Genomic DNA, 19944 nt, shown 5'->3' with positions numbered 1-19944 from the left:
AGGGGTGTAAGAATGAACTCCAGCTCACAGCCTTCTACAGGCTGCTGGGGCACTTTACCAGCCCCAGGGCCCAGGTTTGCTACAAACACAACTTTAGGTAAAAGGAATTGCTTCAGTTGCAAAGCTGGGGCTGTGCCCAGCAACTCCCTTCCAGAGCAGGAGAAATCTTTTGAAATCCTTTACTGGTTTGGCCTTGAGACACTGGAAGTGGGGGAAGAGGCCCCCCTTTGCCCAGGGCATCACACCCCTGAATGCCCCAGCAACCCCCAGGAAAAGAGGCAAACCCACCTGGTCAGGTTCCACGTTATTTTTATTAAAATATTATTTATAACTGGTGCAGCTGGCAGGTGCTCTGTTCTTCTCCAGAAAGGGGGGCAGTGGGAGGGCCCCAGGCAGGGGAACACACGGGGCTGGGGGAACCAGCACTGAGGGGTGACCCCCCCCCCGGCCCCAGGTCCATCCACACCTTCCCACCAGTGCTGGACAGTTACTGCTGGAACTGCAAGGACAACTCATCCTAAACAACGCCCTAAAACAGCCACAGTTAACTCATCCCGTGTAACAAACCAAACAAAAGCGGAAATTATGGAATTACAGGGTCACATTTTAATTCCTGAATTTTACAGTTCAGCATTAATATCACCACATGTATACAAATGGTGTAAAACAAGTACAGTGGTATCTTTAATACAAAATAAACTTCTGTTTTATGGAAAAAAACTATACTTCATATCTACACAGACAGCCCATCTTTTTCCAAACAAGAGCTAAAATTAAAACTACAAAAAAAAAAAAAATAATCTCCAAAACAGAGAAACTGCTTCAGTTTAAACTATTCCAGGAGAAATGGACCCATAACACGTATTACAAGAGTGACCTATGTGGTGGATTGCAGCTGGTTCCATCCTTTTAACACTTGGGAAATTTCCTCTCGCTCTGCCATGATCTCGGATCACAATGGGCAAACTGACATTAAAATATTTACAGTTCACGTGCTGCTCTGCAAAATAAAACCTGGACTGTTTGCCTCCCCCAGCTGCCCTCTTCCCTGCCACCCACGTGGAATGTGCTTTTGTTGGTTAAAAAAAGCAGCTTCTGGTCCCCCCCAGGTTCAGGTGCTGCTCGTTGATCCTGCCCCAGATCCCGGTGTTCTCTCGGCAATAATTCCAGCTTGGTGCTCACTGACCTGGGGGTTGACCTGCTGCTCTAATTCCTCCCGAGGAGAAGCCTGTTAGTGTTTCTCATTCCCACCTCAGTCCTGCCACGTGAACTCACACAGGGAAGGGCTGCTCCAGCTGAGGCAGCTCCTGGAGCGACAGGGAGCGTGGCTGGAATTCGGGATCTTGCCCACCTCTCCTGCAGAGACTGGGGAAGCTTTTGCTCCTTGGCATTGATATTACTGACACTGCCTAACCCAAGAAACCAAGCCAAACCTCCCATTCTGGATCCAGCTTCGTTCTCTCCTCTGGGGAAACGGAGATCAAAGCTCCCCTGAACTGTTTGACCAACTCCACATGCACTGGAACTGCAGCCTCCCTCCCTCCAACCATGAGAAATGTCATTTAGTTGGTAAGAAATGGTCCCAAAACATGGATTGTTCTTATGCAAACAGAGTTAGTTTTCCCTTAAAATTGTTTTTAAAAGAGGCATTGCTAAAAGAACACAACTGACAGCACCATTACAAAATTAAGATTACTGGGTTCAAAATTTAAGCTCGACTTTTATTTTTTTTTTCCTAGTTCTGTTAAACACTGGGGAAACCCTGCAATATATTTTAAAAAAAGTATTACCATACCTTTCCCTCCCCCTGCCCTCCCGACACCTGAGACTTTCCTTGCTGAGAAGCCATCATCCAGGTTCTGAGAATACTAACCCACTTTTTTTTTTTTTTCATTTTTCATTTTTTTGACAGCCTGAATGGCAGACTCCTTACTTTCTAGAAAGACATTAAGTTCCTTGGAAGCTTTGTGTTTACAGAACTAACCCTTTCTAGCTGATACACCGAGTTTCTTCTGCTACTCCTCGTATTATCTTATTTACTCATGGGAGAAAGCTTTCTGAATCAGACTCTTTTTAGCTCTTGAAACAGTTGCAGCATTTGAAACCCCGTAGGAAAAGTTCTTATTCCAAAGTTTTGGTTTCTTTTATGAACCCAGACGAGGTCTTTTCCTTGGAGATGTCTCCTCCTCTTCATCATCATCTTCATCATCAGGATAATCCACCAGGCCAACTAGACTTCCCTGCCAAGTAGAGAAAGGGAAAAAGGGAATTCTCACCTTGAAAAAACCCCAAGGAATGTGCAATTGTAGGACAAGCCCCAGCCCATCTGTCAGGACACCGCAGGCTGCAGCAGCGGGTTTTCTGGTGATGCCTTTGGCATTCCAAGACCCATTTGTCTGGAGAGTGGTCCTGGAGCTGCAAAAGCACTGGAGCCCCCTCGCTCCTCTGGGTCTGGCCTCACAATTGTTTGGAAGCCCCTTCTGAAGCTCCCTGCTGGATGGGCACAAACCCGCTGTGCACCCTGAGATCCCTCTGGCTGCTCAGCCTTGGGGTGGGCAATCAAATTCCTGCTCCAGTTCTCCATAGGTGCTCAGGGGTCAGAGATTCCAACAGTGCAGGGCTGTGCCAGAGGCACCACAGAGGGGTCAAAACCACCTGGGAACTGCCTGGCCAGGGAGCACTAACAGGGTTCCCAAAAACCCCAATCTCCCCTGTACATCACACACATGGAGCAGTGACCGGGCAGGGAATAAGCTGAGGAGTGGAAAATGTGGGATGGGACTGTGGCACCAGAGACCATGGGGCTCCAGTCCCACCCAGCCTTTCCCTAAACCCTCCCCACCCACTCAGGGTCTCGCTGGGTGGCCCAGGGTGACCCTGAGCCCCCTGTGCCAGCCACTCCCGTGCCCCTGTCCCACCTTGGGGGCCGTCACCGCCGGGGCCAGGGCCGTGCTCTTGGAGGAGGAGCCGTTGGAGCTCGCCGGGGACGTCTGAGCTGCCACCGATTTACTGTTGGCACCGTTGGCACCGTTGGCTGCGCTGGCTGAGTGGGAAAAAGTGAATTTGAATCCCCCAGCTGAAGTCCTTTTTGGAAGATTCTCTTTGTCTTCGCTCTCCTTAGCTGAGGGACAAACATGGCCACACTTAGGAACAGCTGCACACCGGGAGCACCATCTGCATCACAGCACGAGCGCGGGGCAAGAGCCGACGGGTGTTTTGGTTGTCCTTTGTCTCCAAATGGACAGTTCCCCATCCGGCCTCACCCGGGGCCCTCGGCAGCAAACTGAGCAGGGCCCACGCGCTGAGGGCCGGGGCTCGCTCAGAGCACACAAGCACAGTCTTGCCTTTGAGTGCCATTTACACTAAATGCATGCCCAGAGCAGTTTAACTCGTTATTTTAACCCTGAACTGGCTTGCAAAGACACGCTCAGATCTCCTGCCTGACTGACACAGAACACCCTTAGTGCTGCTCGTGGTACAATCCATGGATCTGCCACGGAGCCCTTCCAGTGCCAACAAGCTCAAGCAGAGTAAGTACCTTTTTTAGTCTCCATAAATTTTTCATAGCTATCTGGGAAATCATCCTCCTGCTTGGACTTCTCGACTGGAGGGACAACAGCTTCTCCTTCTTCCTCCTCATCCTCATTGAACCACATCTCCTCATCCTCCTCCAGGGCTCGGGCGTCCCTGCGGAACCTGTTGCTGCGCAGGATGGAGGGGACACTGCAAGAGACACAGCACAGGGGTTCCAGCTCTGCTGCCGGGGCACACTGGGGAGCAGCAGCGGCTCCCAGACTTCCAGGGGGAGTTTGGCCCTCCATTCCCAGCTGTACCCCCACCCCAGCTCCCCGGGACAGACCCAGAGCACACAAAGCAGGGCCCACCTGTTCAGCTTCTGGGTCTGTCGGTCTTTTTCCTGCTCGTACTTTGTCTTCAGTCCCTTGAATGTCTGAACATATTCAATGGATTCAAGTGCATTATAGAAGTTTTCAACTATATGTGCAATAAGGGACTTAATGTCTTCCTGCAGGAGAACAAGACAGGGTTTCAGTCTCACGTTGTCACAGGCAGGAGCTCAAAAGTTTTTGAGTTTAGTCTGGAAAGGAACTGATTCCTTGCCTAGAACCAAAATATTATTGTACAATATTGTACAAAGGTGAAGTATTCACATTTATCTTTAATAAAAGAGCTGAGATGCAGAAATAATTACTGAATTTCCCACAGACACAGACAATACTCAGCAGTGTCCCAGTGCAATTTGTGATGCTCTCGTGAACCAGGATGTTTTATCTGGGATGGCTGTGCCCTGCTCTTCCTACAGCTTCCAGCTCTCTCAGTGCTCAGTAACTACAGCAGCTGCCATGGGACAAGGCACCTCTTGGTCAGTGTCCCTCTAACAAGTCTGTCACCACACCAAACCCTAACATTCCAAATTTCCTTCTTGCTGGAAAAGACAGCAGCTCCAATACCCTGTGAGTAAAAACTGCCCTTCACTTTCCCAGAGCGCAGAGATTCCCTGGAAAGCCTCCCACACGTCGAGGCTCTCCCAGCCAGTGTCTCAGGAGCTGCTCCAAGTCCTTGTTTCCCAAGGAGCTGGGTGCTCCTGCCTGTCCTGCCCACACACACAGTGTTCCCACACACACTGATTCCAAGCTGCCACTGGCCAGGGAAACACTTGTGTAGGATTTAAAAGGACAACGTTTGTAGCCAAATTAGTCTCATTGAGACCCACTAATACCCAGATTTAGTCCCATACAACACATTTCCCTTCATTCCTCAGTGCCAGGTTTGGTCCAGAAGCACCACAGGGAAGCCCTGAGAGGGACTGAGCTCCAGGACAGGTGTAAGGGCCCACACACCCTCCGCGGCGGGACAGGCACGTACAGCGGGCACGTTACGGGGTCACTTGAGCTGGATATTTATGCACAGGAGGGATTTAAGGTGGAAGGGAAGGGTTGCCACGTCCCCAGGGCTCAGGGCTGAGCAGGACTCACCACCCGGATGAACTCGAAGAGCTCGATGACGGCCGAGTTGAGCAGGTTGTAGCGGGTGCCGTTGTCCAGCAGCGCGTTGATCACGGGCTCAAAGAGGTTCCCCTTGGTGATGTAACGGTTGTAGAACTCATCCTTCAGCCCAATTATCCTCCTCATGAAGCGAAGAGCACCTGGAAGAGCAAAGCAATCCCAGGGTTCACTCATCCCGGGCCTGGTGCTGCCCTGAGGAAGGTGCACCCCAAACCCAGAGCACCCAGAAGCACCCTGGGCAAGTGCAGCAGCAGCAGGTGCTGACAGGTCGCCTTTCCTTTTCCTTCTCTCACTTTCCCGGGTGTTTGAAAGCCATCAGGGACCACTGATCTCTGTCTAAAGTCCAGCAGCAATTACTCAACAGGAGTCAGCAGTAAACAGGGAATTACCAGGCATTTTAAGTGCCCACTGGCCCTGGAACACCTTCCCCAAGGAGGAAATCAACAGCTCCATACTCACACAAGGCCAGGAAGGTGTGTTTGGAATTCATCAAGACCAGGACTCTTCTCAGCAAATCTTTGTTCATAATGTAGTTCTTGATGTGATATGTGTGATGCTCCACACAAAAAGTAAGCAGCTCCAGAATTAAGGCAAGTAGTTGTGCCGTTTGATAATTATCTGTGAGACAAATGAACACTCAAATTACACCAAAATAAACAATGTACAGTCATGCACCAAATCCTCACCAGGCTCAGCTGCTATTGCAGTTCCTGACACATTTTTTAATGGATTTTAGTTTTACTGCGTTGCTTCCAGTTGTCCCAAGTGAAGCAAAGCACCCACATCTATTTCAATAAAATAAATAAACCTAACTTTCTCTTTTAATAAAACACCACACACAGCAAACAAGGGAACTTCCAAAACTCAAAGTCAATTAAAACTTACCAGGACAAATTGTATTACTCTTAGTGGATCCAACTACTGCATCTGACCAAGAGAAAATAGAAACAAACATCAGAAAAAGGTTTTCAAAGCGCTGTCAGTATTTCAAAGATGGGGATAAACAATCAATTCTACAGGTGGTGAGACTTTTCACCAGATCACAAGTTCCTGGAAGCTATACAGAAGCCAACGTGCAACAAGGATGCAGCCAGGGGAGATTTAATTTACATTAAATAATATTTAACTTACATTACAAAGTTTCCAACCCCAACGAGGTGAAAGTATATTATCCCTATATAGAATAAAGTGCCTGGTCTAAATTTTTCAAATAATACACTCAGCACTACAACAGATGTTTTACCAGGTTTATTTTTGTATCAAATGCCAAAACATTTCTTTTTTTGATTTAATAAGAGAAGATGGGTAAGATGAAACAGATGTTTTCACCAAATACGTATTGGTTTGATTTAATCTCTTGAAAGAGCGTTCATGAAGTCCAAGGCAAGAGGCTTCATAAAGTCAGCATCAAGAGATGTTAAATTCCTGTTTGTAAGGCACCAGAGGCAAACTAACGAGTGTTATTTGCTTGCAACAAACAAGAGATTTCCAATTCTTTTACTGGCACCAGGAAAAGTTCAAGAAGAAACAAGGTGAGGGAGTTTCAAGCTGAGTCACGAAACCGCTGAGGGCTCTCAGCAGTTTTGTAAACTTTTGCACAAAAGCCCCTGTGACCTACAGCAAATATTTACAGCAAATATTTTTAAGAATTGTACTGGTGAAATTAGAATGCTGTTAACAACAGAATATCAGCATGGTGAACAGCAGGGCAGTACCTTTCTCCCCCTTCTCCTGGGCCGTGTTGGCCAGCAGCGGCGCCGTCAGCACGTGCATGCAATGGTTGTAGAAGAAGTTGAGAAACTCGCTTTTCTCTGTTTTCTGAAAGAAAAATCACCTTGTTAAACACTGGCATTTGGGCAGAAGCTCTTAAATAAGGAAGAACAGTAACAAGGAAGACAGCCCACAAAGAATTCCACTGACTCCTCCAGGCCTGCCTGGATGTTACTAGTTGGGCCTGCAGCTCAAGGAAGACTTCTTTTCATTTTAGGATATCTACCCAAGGTAACTGTCACCAAAAAATCCCCACCATGCAAAGATATGCTGGAAATACATCAATAACTCGGAATGCTTAACAAAACTTGTTTAATGAATACCTGTACAACGCCCCAAAAACATTTGTTTTATTATCAAAAGCTGACGGAAGCTGCAGCTTGTTGTTCAGCTTGTTAAAATTCCCTGTCAGCCCCAACCCAGAGAGTACAGGTTTTTAACTTTGCCCAGGCAGCAGAGCTGTGTTTGCTCACATTGGCTGTGGCCAGCATGTTCTCGGGGTCGATGAGGGTCCTCAGCAGCCCCATGAGCTGCACAGCTCCCCCCAGCTCCGGGTCAGTGTCACAGATCATCTGCTCGATGACCACGTTGATGAGGAGGATGTCCTGCACAGAAACCCCAGACAAACACGGTCACACACACAGCCAAGGCTGGAAAGCAATCCCCTTAATTTCTGTTGCTTTTCAGAAGACAAATTGAAGTGAAACTGAGGCATGGAGATACACTGGGATACAGGAATTCTGTCAAGCACAACCCTCCACACCCACAATCCCTGTTAGTCACACTGTGAACTCAGGCAACACCAACACGCTCAGAAATGTCTGTATTTTAAATCTACTTCATCCTATGTTTTTTTGTTTTTTCCCCTATTTGCTCTAAAACTGGTATATTCAAACTCTGAACCACTTTCACTTACATCATCACTCTGCTGGGCCTCTTGCATTACAAATTCTCGGACCATGGATGGGCTAAATTCTACCAGATAAGAAAATATATCTGTAGCAGCAGATCTAACTTGCAGATCATCCATTCCCTAATAAAAAAAAAAAAAGTTCATTAGTTAGAACAAATTAAGATTGGTATTTATTATCAAGTAAAGCTGCAAAGGGGAGGGATTGGAAAGTTTTGAGAATGTTTCAGAGCAAAAGTTTCTCTGAGAAACACACTAAGAGGGTTACAGAAAAACAACAACAAACCAGCAAAATGAACTGCAATGGTCAGGCAGCAACAGCTGCTGCAACCAAAAGAGTGAAAAAAAATTATGTTTTCCCACTGCTGATTAGGAAAGATTAATCTGCTAATGACAGGATTACGTGATCTTTCGGGCAGGGACCAGCTCACAGTTCAAGATTATCTAAAAATACTTCTTTGGCCCCGTCCCAACAACAACCACAACAACAACAATTGAGCTGCCACAGGAGAAAAGAGCCTCTTTCAATCTTTCCAGCTCCCTGTCACAAGGACTGCACTGATCAGACTTCTCTGCCACGCAGAGTAACAATGGCCAGAGCACCCAGGGCAGAGCTGGATTCCCAATGTCCCGCTCACCTTCCAGCCTCAGCAGGGCAGAGCTGGCCCAGCACACTGACACAGGGGTGCTCAGCACAGCCCAGACCTGCTGCAAAGGCTGGGACCTTCTCTATTTTATTGCAATCAGCCCCAGGAGTTCACTTACCATGACAATTTCAAGGGCTGGAAGAATTCCCAACTTGGCCAAAGTTTTGAAAAACGCGTCTCTGTTCTGAGGTTGTAACGTCTGAGAGAAGGCGCAGAACTCCTTGAAAAAGTTCACCTGTTGCACAGGGAAAATGGAATTACAGGTGCATGAGTCTGACAACCCTCTGCAAGGAGGAAAGAGTTCCAGTTTGTAGCAGAGTGTGTGTGCTGGGTGATTCCACAGAAACCAGCAGAGCAGTGTCGCTGTTTCTGTTTCCTGGCTGCAATTTAAGGGCTGAGGGACCCCCCGAGCTCTCACTCACCAGTTCACACCGTTTGTCATCATCTGTAGCTTCATCTGTTAATTGTGCAAAAACTTCAGACAGAAACTTCTCGTCTTCCTGTGGAACACACAAAAGGAACACAGCTTAGAGAGCCCCTGAAAGAAGGCAAAGCTTCCAACCTTTGTAGGATCCCACAGTGCAGCAAGGCCAGCACACTTCCAGCAGGATCATTCCCAGTGAGTTTTGGATTATTACTGGCTTTTCATATTCACACTCTCCACTACCAATAGATATTTAATACACACAGGACGACACCTCACTTCTTGTAAAGCATTTCAGGGACCCTATTGCTTAGGGTTCAAGAGGTACCAAAAACCCAGGGTGACATCACCATCTCTCCAGTATTTGGGCACTTCCTGCCCTCTCTGTCCTGGGATTTCTCTGCACTCCTTCACATGGAGAACCGTGTTGGCATCCTCTCAAATCAAATGTCTGTTATCTTTTAAAGACAATATAAATCTGAAAGCAAACAGTAGCACACTACAGCATTACAAAATCAGGCACTGATCCAACTCTGTGCACTTCTGCATTGAACAAACAGGAGCAGAACAGCAGCACTATAACAAACATACATAAAGTTGGCACTGCAGAACATGGAGGGTGCTCACCTCTCTATTTGGCCTGGTGCTGCCACTAAAATCTGTGCTTTATTAGGCTGACTTAACACACAATTGTTACAGTCACAGCAGTGCAGCCAAAGGTTCAAGATTTTTTTTAAGATGTGTGGAAAGAAACACAGGATACCTGGACCCAACATCCCAGAGAGCACAACATACACAGACTGAGTGGTTTATTTTAAGCTTTGCTGGCTTGAACAGCTTCATTAAGCCTGTTAAAAACCAAACCCACACCAGATCAACAGCAGGTATGCCAGAAAATCCCCGCTCTCCAGAGATCTCTTGCTTTCCCAAGGCTGCTCCAGAGTGATCCCGATGTCCCAGAGCCCGGGCTGGCTCCGGGTCTGTCTCCCTGCCATCCCCAGCAGCACTGGGATCCAGTGCTCCGTGGCACGTAGGAAGGAGCTTTGCTGTGGCCAACACAATCTGCTCCTCCCATGAGCTGCCCTCAGCCAGGGAGCTTTGCCAGGGGATTTGGGGTAACAGGAGTCCAAGGCGCTCACCAAACCCAAAGGAGCTTTAGAGCTCTTGTGCCACAACGAGCTGATTGACACCAGAGGGCTGGGACAGCAGCCCCGGGCCTGAGCTCCACACCACCAGGGAATTCCCCTCAGTTACAGCTCTTCCACGTGTCCTTTCTTCCCAGTTGTAATTCTCCAGGATCAACATTATTTGTAAATCATCACCCATGTCTCCTTTACAAGCTTTAAAACAAGCAGGCAAACCTACGTGCCACATGTTCTGATGGCAAAGAGCAGGGACAGAGTCAGCAAAGAACTGTCAGAGGGGTTCAGAACCTCCTGCAAAGAGCACTAGAGGGAACAGCAAACCGCAGCACAATTAAATATCCAGCACTGTAAAGCCTCAATGAAAAATAAATTTACAGGACTTAAAAATCTCTAAATGGAAAGGACTGTGGCCTCAGGAGAACAATGCCGAATTTATTTTTAGGTTTAGAAAATAGATGCAAAAGAATTTAAAGGGAAATCTGTATTTAACACAAAGTCGTTAATTTTGCAAGGGGGATTTAATTTTTAGTTTCTTTCTGCTATTCAGCCACAAAGCAGAAAGAAGCCAAAAAGCTTACTCATGCAATTCTGTGCAATTATTCAGTTTGGACTTTTTTTCCAGTCCTCTGTTGAACTCTTTACCATATTCCACCCATATTTGCACTCATTACCATATTCCATATGGATTTTATTTCTCCAGAGCCCCTCTCTTCCCACAGTTCTTACTCTTCTCAATTCTCCCTGTTCCACACCCAGCCCAGGAGCTTTGTCATCTGTTCCACACAAATGTACCCTTCTTGGACATGGATCCAAACCAGAATAAAGCCCCTTTGGTACCCTTTAGTTGGCACAACACAACATGAACTGAAAACACCCAAATGCCCCGAAGTTCATACACAGCTCTTCACCGAGGCTCCTTCCACGCTCCAGCTCTGTTGGCACACCCAGGCAGGACAGTTTTTGGCAGTGACATCTTGGCTATTTATTAATTATTACTTCTGGGTATCAGTATGAAAAAACCCCAGCAACCAATCCCTTGATTTTTATGGCAACGTGAACATTTGAAATCAGTACCAGGAAGTAACAGCAGCACAACAGGAATGGTTCTGAACGTGCTCTTTGGAATCACAGACCCAGAGTTTGTTACAAGCACAGCACAAATGTCCCTCGTACAGAACACTAATATTTGTTCCCTAAATGCCTCTATAAAACCAGCTCCAAAGGTCTCTGTCGCTTGGGAATCAAGGAGAAAAACATTTCACTGTTTACAACCCATTAAAAAAAATATTAAATTTACTCACCTGAAATGTACCTTTTCAAGATACAAAAGCAAAGGGATCAAAAAGAAAGGGACACTGTGCAAATGGAAGCGTGTGGGATTAACTGTAATCCACTGGAAACTACAGCTACAGGTATCCACACATAATCCATCCAGACCACACCGAAAACCACTCACCTGCAACATACTGACAATCTCAACTTTGTTGAAGAAAATAAAGGAAGTGAGGGTAGAAAGAAAATTCTCTTCAAAAACAGACGGTGTCGGCAAGATGATGTCCTGAATATACTGTACCCTGTAAGTCTGGTGGATTTTTTGCCTGAGTTCCGAGTCTGTGATGGGAATAACCTCCTTAAATTTTGCCGTTTTGGTCAAGAACTCCCTGTGCCGCTTGGGCTGAGCCAAGGAAGGGTCGTACTCCAGGCACCCCACCACATCCATGATGCACTCGTCAGAGAACATCACCTCGAACAGAGTCGCTTTGTTGAGGAACAAAATGCCCCGGATGATCTCGTACAAGTGGTGCAAGCCCTCCGTGTTCTCCAGGTTCTCGCACACTTGGAAAAGCTGCAGCAGTTTTTTGATGTAGCCCTCGTTCTCCAGGGCCAGGGCCAGCTTCTCCCTGCGGATGGGCGACGAGAGGACAGAGGTAACGAGGTCGGCGATCTCTTCAAGTTTGTTGAGTTCACAAGTGGGGAGGTCGATCAAGGGGCTGGTTTCAGGCATCTCCTCTATGTGCTCCTCTTCCGACTCAATGAGGTCCTGGGTGACTTCCACCGAGGGATCCTTGCCCTGAACCTGAGGAGAGGGTGCACACAGTTACTGCCTCGTCCCAAATCACACCCCAAAATAATCAATAACTGAAATAACAGCACATCCCCAATGCCTGCTTTGTCCCAGGGAAGGTGAGCTCTGTGTTTCTTTAGTTCACAGCTTCACACTCCACCTTTTCCAAGGTTGGGAAGGTTATGGTAATTCCCATGTGAAAGCTGGGGGGTTTTAACCCCCCCTTTTTTTTTTTTTTTTTGAGTCTCTGGTCTGACAGTTTGGGCTCTGCCACCTCTTTGTCTGTCCCTGGCACATCCAGCTCCTTATTCCTTGCAGCACATCTGCAGCTCCCAAGCTGCTTCCTGGGGCCAACTGGGACAAGGACAATCAAAACCTGGTGCTCTGGCAGCCCCTTTTTAATAAAAGCAATCACACCAACCTCCCCAAAACACCCAGCACCTGAGTGTCACCATTACATCGATTTTCACAAGCCTGACACTCCATCACTAAAACCACAACTGCTGCTCTCAGTGGGGGCAACTTTACATCTTACACAGAAAAGCCACAAAAAGTATTTGCTTATTTTACAAGGAGGTTTAAAGAGGATGCACAAATACATCAAAAGTCACAGAAGACAATAAAACATCTGGAAGAAACAAAACGTGTAAGGTGAACTGTACCTGGCAGATTTTTTCCCAAATCTCATCACAGCCAGCTTTTTCTTGAAAACTCAGTGCTAAATCATAGTTCTCTGCTTCTGACCAAACAATCAGGGTGTCCTGTTTAAGATAAAAACAAGAAAATAATTTTTTCTGAAACAGGTCTGCACTGTATATTAACCTCTAATCCCTTACAGCCAATGTCTACACAAGAAATAGTGTTAATTAAAGTTACACTTGTCAATAGAAGAACATATGACACTAAAATACTAAATCACCTGTTCTGCCATAAGGAAAATCAACTTAAACCTGCAGTAGATCAATTTAAGTATTTTCATATTTAGTAAAGCTGAAACAAAGCCCTAAGATTTCAGTTTGCTCCTCAGCAAGGGTTTCAGACAGCCCCAGCACTGACAGGAATAATGCCTGATGTTCACATAATCTGTTCTGAATTAAAAGACACACAGCCTGAATAATACAAACCTCCTAAGTTCTTACTAAAGTTACCAGCATCTTGCCAGCTGCTGCCATTTGAGCAAGGTTTTTTTTCCCTCTGTCACTATTGTCTCCATCAATTCCATCCGTGCACTTGTACAGAAGCTCTGGAAGTTTTGCTGGAATTTCTGAATAGACTAAGAAGTTTTTGTAAGAGGTTTTATTGGGACCCTTGCTGCTGTACTGTGAGGAGGGTAGGTCTGTACCCTGACATTTCAATACAGAGTTGTTGTGGTTTAACCCCAGATGACAACTAAGGACCACCCAGCTGCTCCCTCGCTTCCCCCAAACCAGTGGGATGGGAAGGAGAAATGGAAAGGGTGAAACCCACAGGTTGACATACTGTTTAATCCAGGTAATAAAGTAAAATATAATTAATAATTATAATAGCAGCAAAAAAAAAGGAGGCTAAAGAGAGGAATAAAACCCAAGACAGACAAGTGCACAACACAGTTGCTCAGCCCCCCTGAGTGATGTCCCCGAGCAGGAATCAGCCCCTCCCAGCCAACCCCCCCAGTTTATCCACTGCCCACGTTGTCCAATTGTTTGGAATATCCCCTTGGCCACTCCAGCTGCCCTGGCCACGCTCCCTCCCAGCTCCTTGTGCAGCTCCTCACCTGCAGAGCATGGGAACTCCACAGTCCTTGATTTAGGGAAAGCTCTGCTCGGCAACAACCAAAACATCCCGTGTTATCAGTGCTTTTCTCACCCTACATCCAAACCACAGCATCCACCAGAGGAAGAAAATTATCCCAGCTGAAACCAGGACAGCAGTTCACCACCCTGCAGCAAACCCACCTCAGGGAAGTGTCCAAATTGAAGAGCTCTCTGCTAACCCTGCACTGCATTTGATGGGCTTCAGCAAAACAGTTCAACCTGCAACCACGTTTGTTGACTTCCTGACCTGTTAGCACAGTTTAAAGACTAAAGTGGTTTTTAAATACTAGCCAGCCCTTGCTTCATGGTCAGTGAGGTAATTCACTTCCCACACTCACAATGTTCAGTATTCACCACACAACCCAGCAAGGCTTGTTAAGTCTTTACCTTATGCATCACTTTTGCTGGAAACAAAATATTCAGAGTGGTATCTAAGCCTAGCAAGGAGATCCAAAGAAACACCTGAGTGACAGGAAATGATAAGCTCATTGATTACTGTCATTATACCAACAGATCAGCCTCCCTCTCCCCAAACAGAGTCACAGGCCACACTAAAACCAACTCCATTTGCACAAACTCTGTTTTTTTTTTCCTTTCTTACCGATTTTTATGTATTTCTTAGAAGAAACCAAGTTCTCCCATTCTGGGCTCAATGCACTGTGGTTTTAGTGCTGCTCATGAGAGTTTGTTTATTTGTACTGCAGTGTCCTTGTTCCACTGGCACTTCTATCCCACAGCCACAAATGTTCCCGGGAGCCTCCCTGCTTTTGGGCCCACTGGTGTGCACAGAGGGTACAGCTCCTTCCAGCTGACAGGGCTCTCACTTCCAGCTGTCCCCCCTCATCTCCAGCTCGGGGACAGCTGGATCTCTGTTTGCTGTGGGTCATTTTATAGGCAACAGTTGAACTGGGCTTCAAGGAAAAAATACTGTCAACTGCAGGCACTGAGCAGCTCCCTGATCCGGTTCTCTTCCAGAGATTAATCAAAAAAAATAAGAATTATTAAGTACAGTTTTATAGCTGTTAAAAAATTCAAAATCTGAAATGTGTGGCTTGAAACATTCTGTGGAATGACTGATGCCCTGACACTCAAATCAATGCACTCCCAGGTAGACTCAGAGGTGCTTCGCTGAACAAAGGACACACATTCAGCAGCTCTATTCACAGCCCAGGATGATTCAAGTCAGAGAATTAGTGCAGTACCTTAAAATGACTCCAGGCATCCATAGGGACTGCAGGCAAAAATTTGTGAGAGTTCTCCAGTTACTGAATGGTGCTTCTTACAATCTGCACTGCCCACACAAAGCACAAGTTACATAAGCTTTTCCAAAAATATTTCAGAAAGACTGAGGGATGGTTTCATCAGAAAATAATGGTCCAAACCCAATATAAAGTGATCTGGCACACACTTCCTGCATGACCTCAGCCAACCCCTGAGGAGCACAGGGGTATTCCATATATCCATGGTGCTGCTCTGTCCACCAGCAACACTCCTCAGCTCACTCAAACACCACAGGAAGTCAAAATAAATACTAATTCTGAACAAACATTTCAGCTCACAGTAGTTCAAGCCCCTCTTCAGTGCTGGTTTGCACAGTGTCTGCTGCTGCCCCTCTCCTCATTCCTGCCCTGGCCCCTCACGCTGCACAGGAGGGACAAGCTGATAGAAATTAATCCAGCAAGAAGACGTTTTCAGCTCCCTCAGATCCTACATCTGACCTGCCACACAGTGCTGTGAACAGAGTGAAAGAGGAGTGAAGAAGCCCTCTGGCAACTGCTTTAACAGCCCCCCTGAAAACGTGTTAAATCCCAGCCTGGAGGAACTCGGATTTTGCCTCTAGCAAACGGCTCTGCTGTCACATGAGTGATGGCAACTCTGGGCAAAAGACAGGATTTGCACACATTCTCATCTCAGAGCACACCTAAAAAAAGTTAACATCAGAGGCAGCGTTCCCAGCAAGGATTCCTGTAGCAGTTCCAGCTCTTCTGCCAGTCCTGCCAGGGAACAGCAACCTCGAGCAGAGGGTGAAACAACAAATGGGTGTGGTAACAACTTTTCAAAACTGCTCCTGCAAGAGGCTCCAGAACACATGTGACCCTGCCTCTCGGCCAGTGTGGGGTGTTCCATGGGGGAAGGGACCTCCCAAAGCCTGGGCCCCGAAGTCCAGGGGGATCTCTGCAGGCTCTGTGTCCTCTGCATCCATGTTACCAGAGATTATAATCACAGACTGATGTCCAGCACCCAAAAATCAGCTGGCCCCCTTTTTTCCACACAACACTGCTACACAAATCACAGCCTAAGAGTTAACTCTCCTCTAAGTCCATTCAAGGCATTTACGTGAAGACAGATGTGTAGGCAGGGCACATTTCCCTTCCACCAGGAAACATCAACCTGGCTCTGGAAGTCATCAATCGTTATTCCTCTCAAAAAAAAAGCAAACCCAAACTTCTTCAAAAGAGCCAACAGTGAAACAAACCCTTTCTGCCACAAGGACACAGAAGGATTAGAATCAGGAACAAAAGCCAACCAAAATAAACCTCAGCTTGAGTTTTTCTAAACTATGACCCACCTTTTCCACATGAAAAATGACAACCAAAGCTACTTAGGTCACTTGAAACTTCACTACCAATTAAGTGAGAAAAGCCTTCAACTAATCAGTTGTATGAAGTTTCAGGAAACAGGGTGCAAAAGGAAGCGTTTTAAATTCTACAGGGACATAATCTGCACTTGTATTTTGGTGTGTATTGGTTTCCTCCAGTAAACAGGAAGCAGTGCAAGGCTCTGCAGGGCTCCACGAAGACCATCCTCCTTCCTGAGCGTGGCCTGTGGATGTCACCCACCTGACCAAACCCACCCAGAAACCACAGCAAACAGATCCTTCTGGAAAGGTTGGCCCAGGACTCCCAACTCGCTCCTAACCTGAAGTGAGCCAACCCGCAATCGAGAGATAACAAAGTTTCTTTCTCCAATTCTCACACTGTCACTAAAACTAAATCCTTAAAAGACGTGTCTCTCAGGACTCAGGAGGAACAAAATTACTGTTTCCTAGTGCTGAAACACTTCTGGGTGCCACAGTGACGAAGAACAGGAGCAAATACTGAACAAAAGGAACAGAGAATCTGCTGCAGAACAAAGGAACAGACGGAAAAAAATCCAGAAAACCCATGAGAACAATGTAGGCAGAGACACCGAAAATTAAAGCTGGGAAAGGGAAAACAATAAAAGTGATAAAAGCAGTAGAGATTCAGTAGGCTGATTTTTTTCAGTAGATCAGCCAAAAATGACCTATTAACATAGCTCCCAGCTGCTTTACTGCCTTATTTTGCAGCAGGTTTTCCCCAAGGAAAGGGAAACATGCAGGTAAAGTCTCACCATGGCTCCCAGCCTCCCCAAGGACAGCACAAGTTTTCAGGGCTTAAAATAAAAACTGAACAGCAACACAACAGTGAAAGAAGTCCCACAAATTCCTTTATGTTACTCCAGCAAAAGAACTCAAGAAGTAAATAAATACACTTCAACAGAGCTGGCCAAAGTTTTGCCTTCCTAATACAGCAATTATTTCAGACAGCTTGGGGTGGGAGACAAAAGTTACTGGTTCCAACTATTTTTCCCCTAATGAGTTCAATATTTATCCAACTTGCATACATTATCTTCAAAGCCTGAGGTCTGAAATGCTTTTTCAAGACACACATTTTAATTTCTAGAATTCAAAGCGTTATAGCCCCTACAGGCTTCTAAGGAAGTTTTTTACCTCTGTAAAAAACACCATCAACAATTCCATGTCATCCCGTTTTCCTGGAAAACACAATTACTTCAAGCACAAAACAGTTCCTCAGCAATCAGAAAAAAACAAAGCCTAGCAGTAATACTTGCCTGCTGTTTTTGATATGCAGTATTTGGATTTATCTTCGATTCTAACAGTAGTGAACCTGAAAAAGGTATGAAGAGACATTTGCTGAGTTCAACAAAACAAACATCTCCACTCCTCTCACACCACTGCCCGTGTGCCAGCCAACACAGGCTCAGCTTAATCCAAATCTTACAGAAAATCCGGGAGAACCGCCTTCTTTAAATATAACTCCCTAAAATAAGCCGGGTAAGGCAAAACTCAACAGAAATATCCACGTTAAAACGCAGTTTTCTCTTCTAATTTAGCCTAAAATTCTTTGCAGCGCTCTTTTCTCCCAAAACCTGGTGCCAGAAGCAGCTTGTTTAAAGGCCATTTACCAAACCTGCAGGAATTTGCAGCAGTTAAGGTGCTGCCCAGCACAAAAATGTTTTTGCCCAGGGAAGCCACGTGGGCCGTTTGCTTTTATTCCCTTCAGCTGCCCTTCAGAAGTGAATCATTCAGATACTGTAAGAGGGGACTTTATCTTGTGTATGCAAGTAGTGTATGTCTCCTGGCAACAGCTCCAGAGCAATTTATCCCGGTCTTAGGTGGTTTATTTAGCACATTAGCACCTGTCGGCTGATGAAGTGGGGAGCACGTACCTCCCCACTCCAAAAAAGCCCCTTAAGGTGACTTTAAAGCGCAATAAAACACGAGGAACGCCACACGGCTCGAGTGCAACCAGGGAATTCCTGAGGGGGGGAAAAAGAGCAAGAAACAAACAACTTTTTGCAGCAGTAAGAAAGGGAGGTGTGGGGGGGGAAAAAGCATTTCCAAAGCAAAGAAAACCGTTCTGAAAGCGAACAAAATGTCGCCACGCGTAACAACCCCGGCTCCGTGCAGGTGGAGGAGTTGCAGCTGGTCGGGGTGACTGCGTGGGGCTGAGTCAGGGCAGGGCCAGGTGGGATTTTAGGGAAAGTTTTTCCCCCCCCGAGGCTGGTGGGGCACGGGACAGGCTGCCCAGGGTAGCGGGCACGAACAAGGCTCGGCACATGGTGGGACCGGCGGGGTGTGTGCGCTGCGCGGGGCCGGGAGCTGCCGAGCCCGAGGGGCCCTTCCAACCCGGCGTATTCCACCATTCTGGGACTCCACGAACCGGGGGGGGGGAAAGGAAGGTCTCGGGCCACGGTGGCAAACACTGCTGTGGCTCGTGGGGGGAAGGAAACTCCGCCCGGAGCCGCAAGGTAAGGGCAGGAAAGGGGGCAGTGATAGTGTAATAAATATAATGCTCGTCGGGGCGTCCGGAGGGAGGCACCGCGAGCCGAGCCCGGCGGCGGGGGGGCGTCAGCCACGGCTGGGGGGCGAGGGGAAGGGCCCGGGCAGCCCCCGGCCACGCTCTCACCGTCCGACTCGGCGCGCACCAGCAGCGACATCCCCTTCAGCCGCTCCACGTAGCTGGAGGAGACGTGCCCGGTGCCCCTGTCGTCCCATTGCCGATCCTCGTTGAGCGTGTAGACCTTCACCCGCCGGCGGGTGTCCGACATGGTGCAGCCCCGGGCCCGCTCCGCCTCGGCGGGGGCGATGGGGCGAGGGCGGCGGGGAGCAAGCGGGGCGGCCGGGCCGCTCAGGGGCAGCGCGGGGCCTGCACCGCGCCGCTGTCCATGGCGGGTCGGCGCCGCCGCGCCCCGGCCCGGGCCTCGCTGGCGCCGCTCCGCCTCGGCAGCTACCACAGCGCCGCCGCCATCTTGTAACCCGACTCGGGCCGCCTTTCTCTTCCTCCCCGCCCGGCCACGGGCTCCCCTCGCAGGGGCTACGGCGGCCGCCCGCTGCCGCCGCGCCGCCGACGGGACGGCGGCCACAGGCAGGGGAGGGACGGGGCGGGACGGGGCGGAGCCCGCGCTCGCTCCCTCACAGCCCCGGGCGGGAGCGCGGAGGCGGGGACAAAATGGCGGCGGCCCTCAGCCACGGGGGAGCGCGGGCCGTGTAACGCCCCCGGCTTCTGAAGGGGGAAACACTTCACGTGTCCCCCCGATAAAAAAACTTTAAAAAAATAATTTTTTAACGTCTGTCTGAAAGCTGGTGCCATCGCTGACGAAGCACACGCCTCCCCCCTCCCGCCACAGAAAGTGCCACCCACAACCGTGACACAATGACGGGCGAGCTCCACAGCCCGGCCACGATACATTTAAACGGCGCACGAAACACAAACATCGCGTTTCGTTTTTAGAAAAAAAAAAAGTCCTCCCTTGTATCACAAAACAGCAGAAAGGTTATTCAGTGGCATCTCCTCACAGCAACAGCCACACTGTAACATACATTTTGTAGATGCTTTGTAGA

The 19944-nt window shown here is 47.8% G+C and overlaps 1 protein-coding gene across 2 annotated transcripts; it reads right to left on the bottom strand.

The window, feature by feature from the left end:
* Positions 1–583: 583 nt before the first annotated feature.
* Positions 584–19376, bottom strand: PPP4R3B (protein phosphatase 4 regulatory subunit 3B). 2 transcript variants are annotated; one of them, XM_027693449.1, is made up of 16 exons: positions 19010–19376; positions 17652–17707; positions 12648–12746; positions 11377–11997; positions 8774–8851; positions 8470–8586; positions 7711–7827; positions 7268–7399; positions 6740–6842; positions 5910–5951; positions 5484–5642; positions 4995–5164; positions 3885–4024; positions 3539–3723; positions 2919–3121; positions 584–2240 (listed from the first exon to the last, which is right to left on the bottom strand). In XM_027693449.1, exons 1-16 carry the CDS (start codon positions 19149–19151, stop codon positions 2145–2147), a joined length of 2460 nt encoding a protein of 819 aa, XP_027549250.1. In that variant the 5' UTR covers positions 19152–19376; the 3' UTR covers positions 584–2144. The 2 variants fall into 2 exon arrangements, with proteins under 2 accessions (XP_027549250.1, XP_027549252.1); XM_027693451.1 differs by having other exon boundaries at positions 2919–3043.
* Between the last annotated feature and the right edge of the window lie 568 nt (positions 19377–19944).

This window comes from Neopelma chrysocephalum, unplaced genomic scaffold, assembly GCF_003984885.1.
Source record: "Neopelma chrysocephalum unplaced genomic scaffold, ASM398488v2 Primary Assembly neopelma1_91, whole genome shotgun sequence".
In the NCBI taxonomy this organism is placed as follows: domain Eukaryota; kingdom Metazoa; phylum Chordata; class Aves; order Passeriformes; family Pipridae; genus Neopelma; species Neopelma chrysocephalum.
Note: the sequence above shows the minus strand (reverse complement) of the source record. Positions and strands in the feature narration are given on the sequence as shown.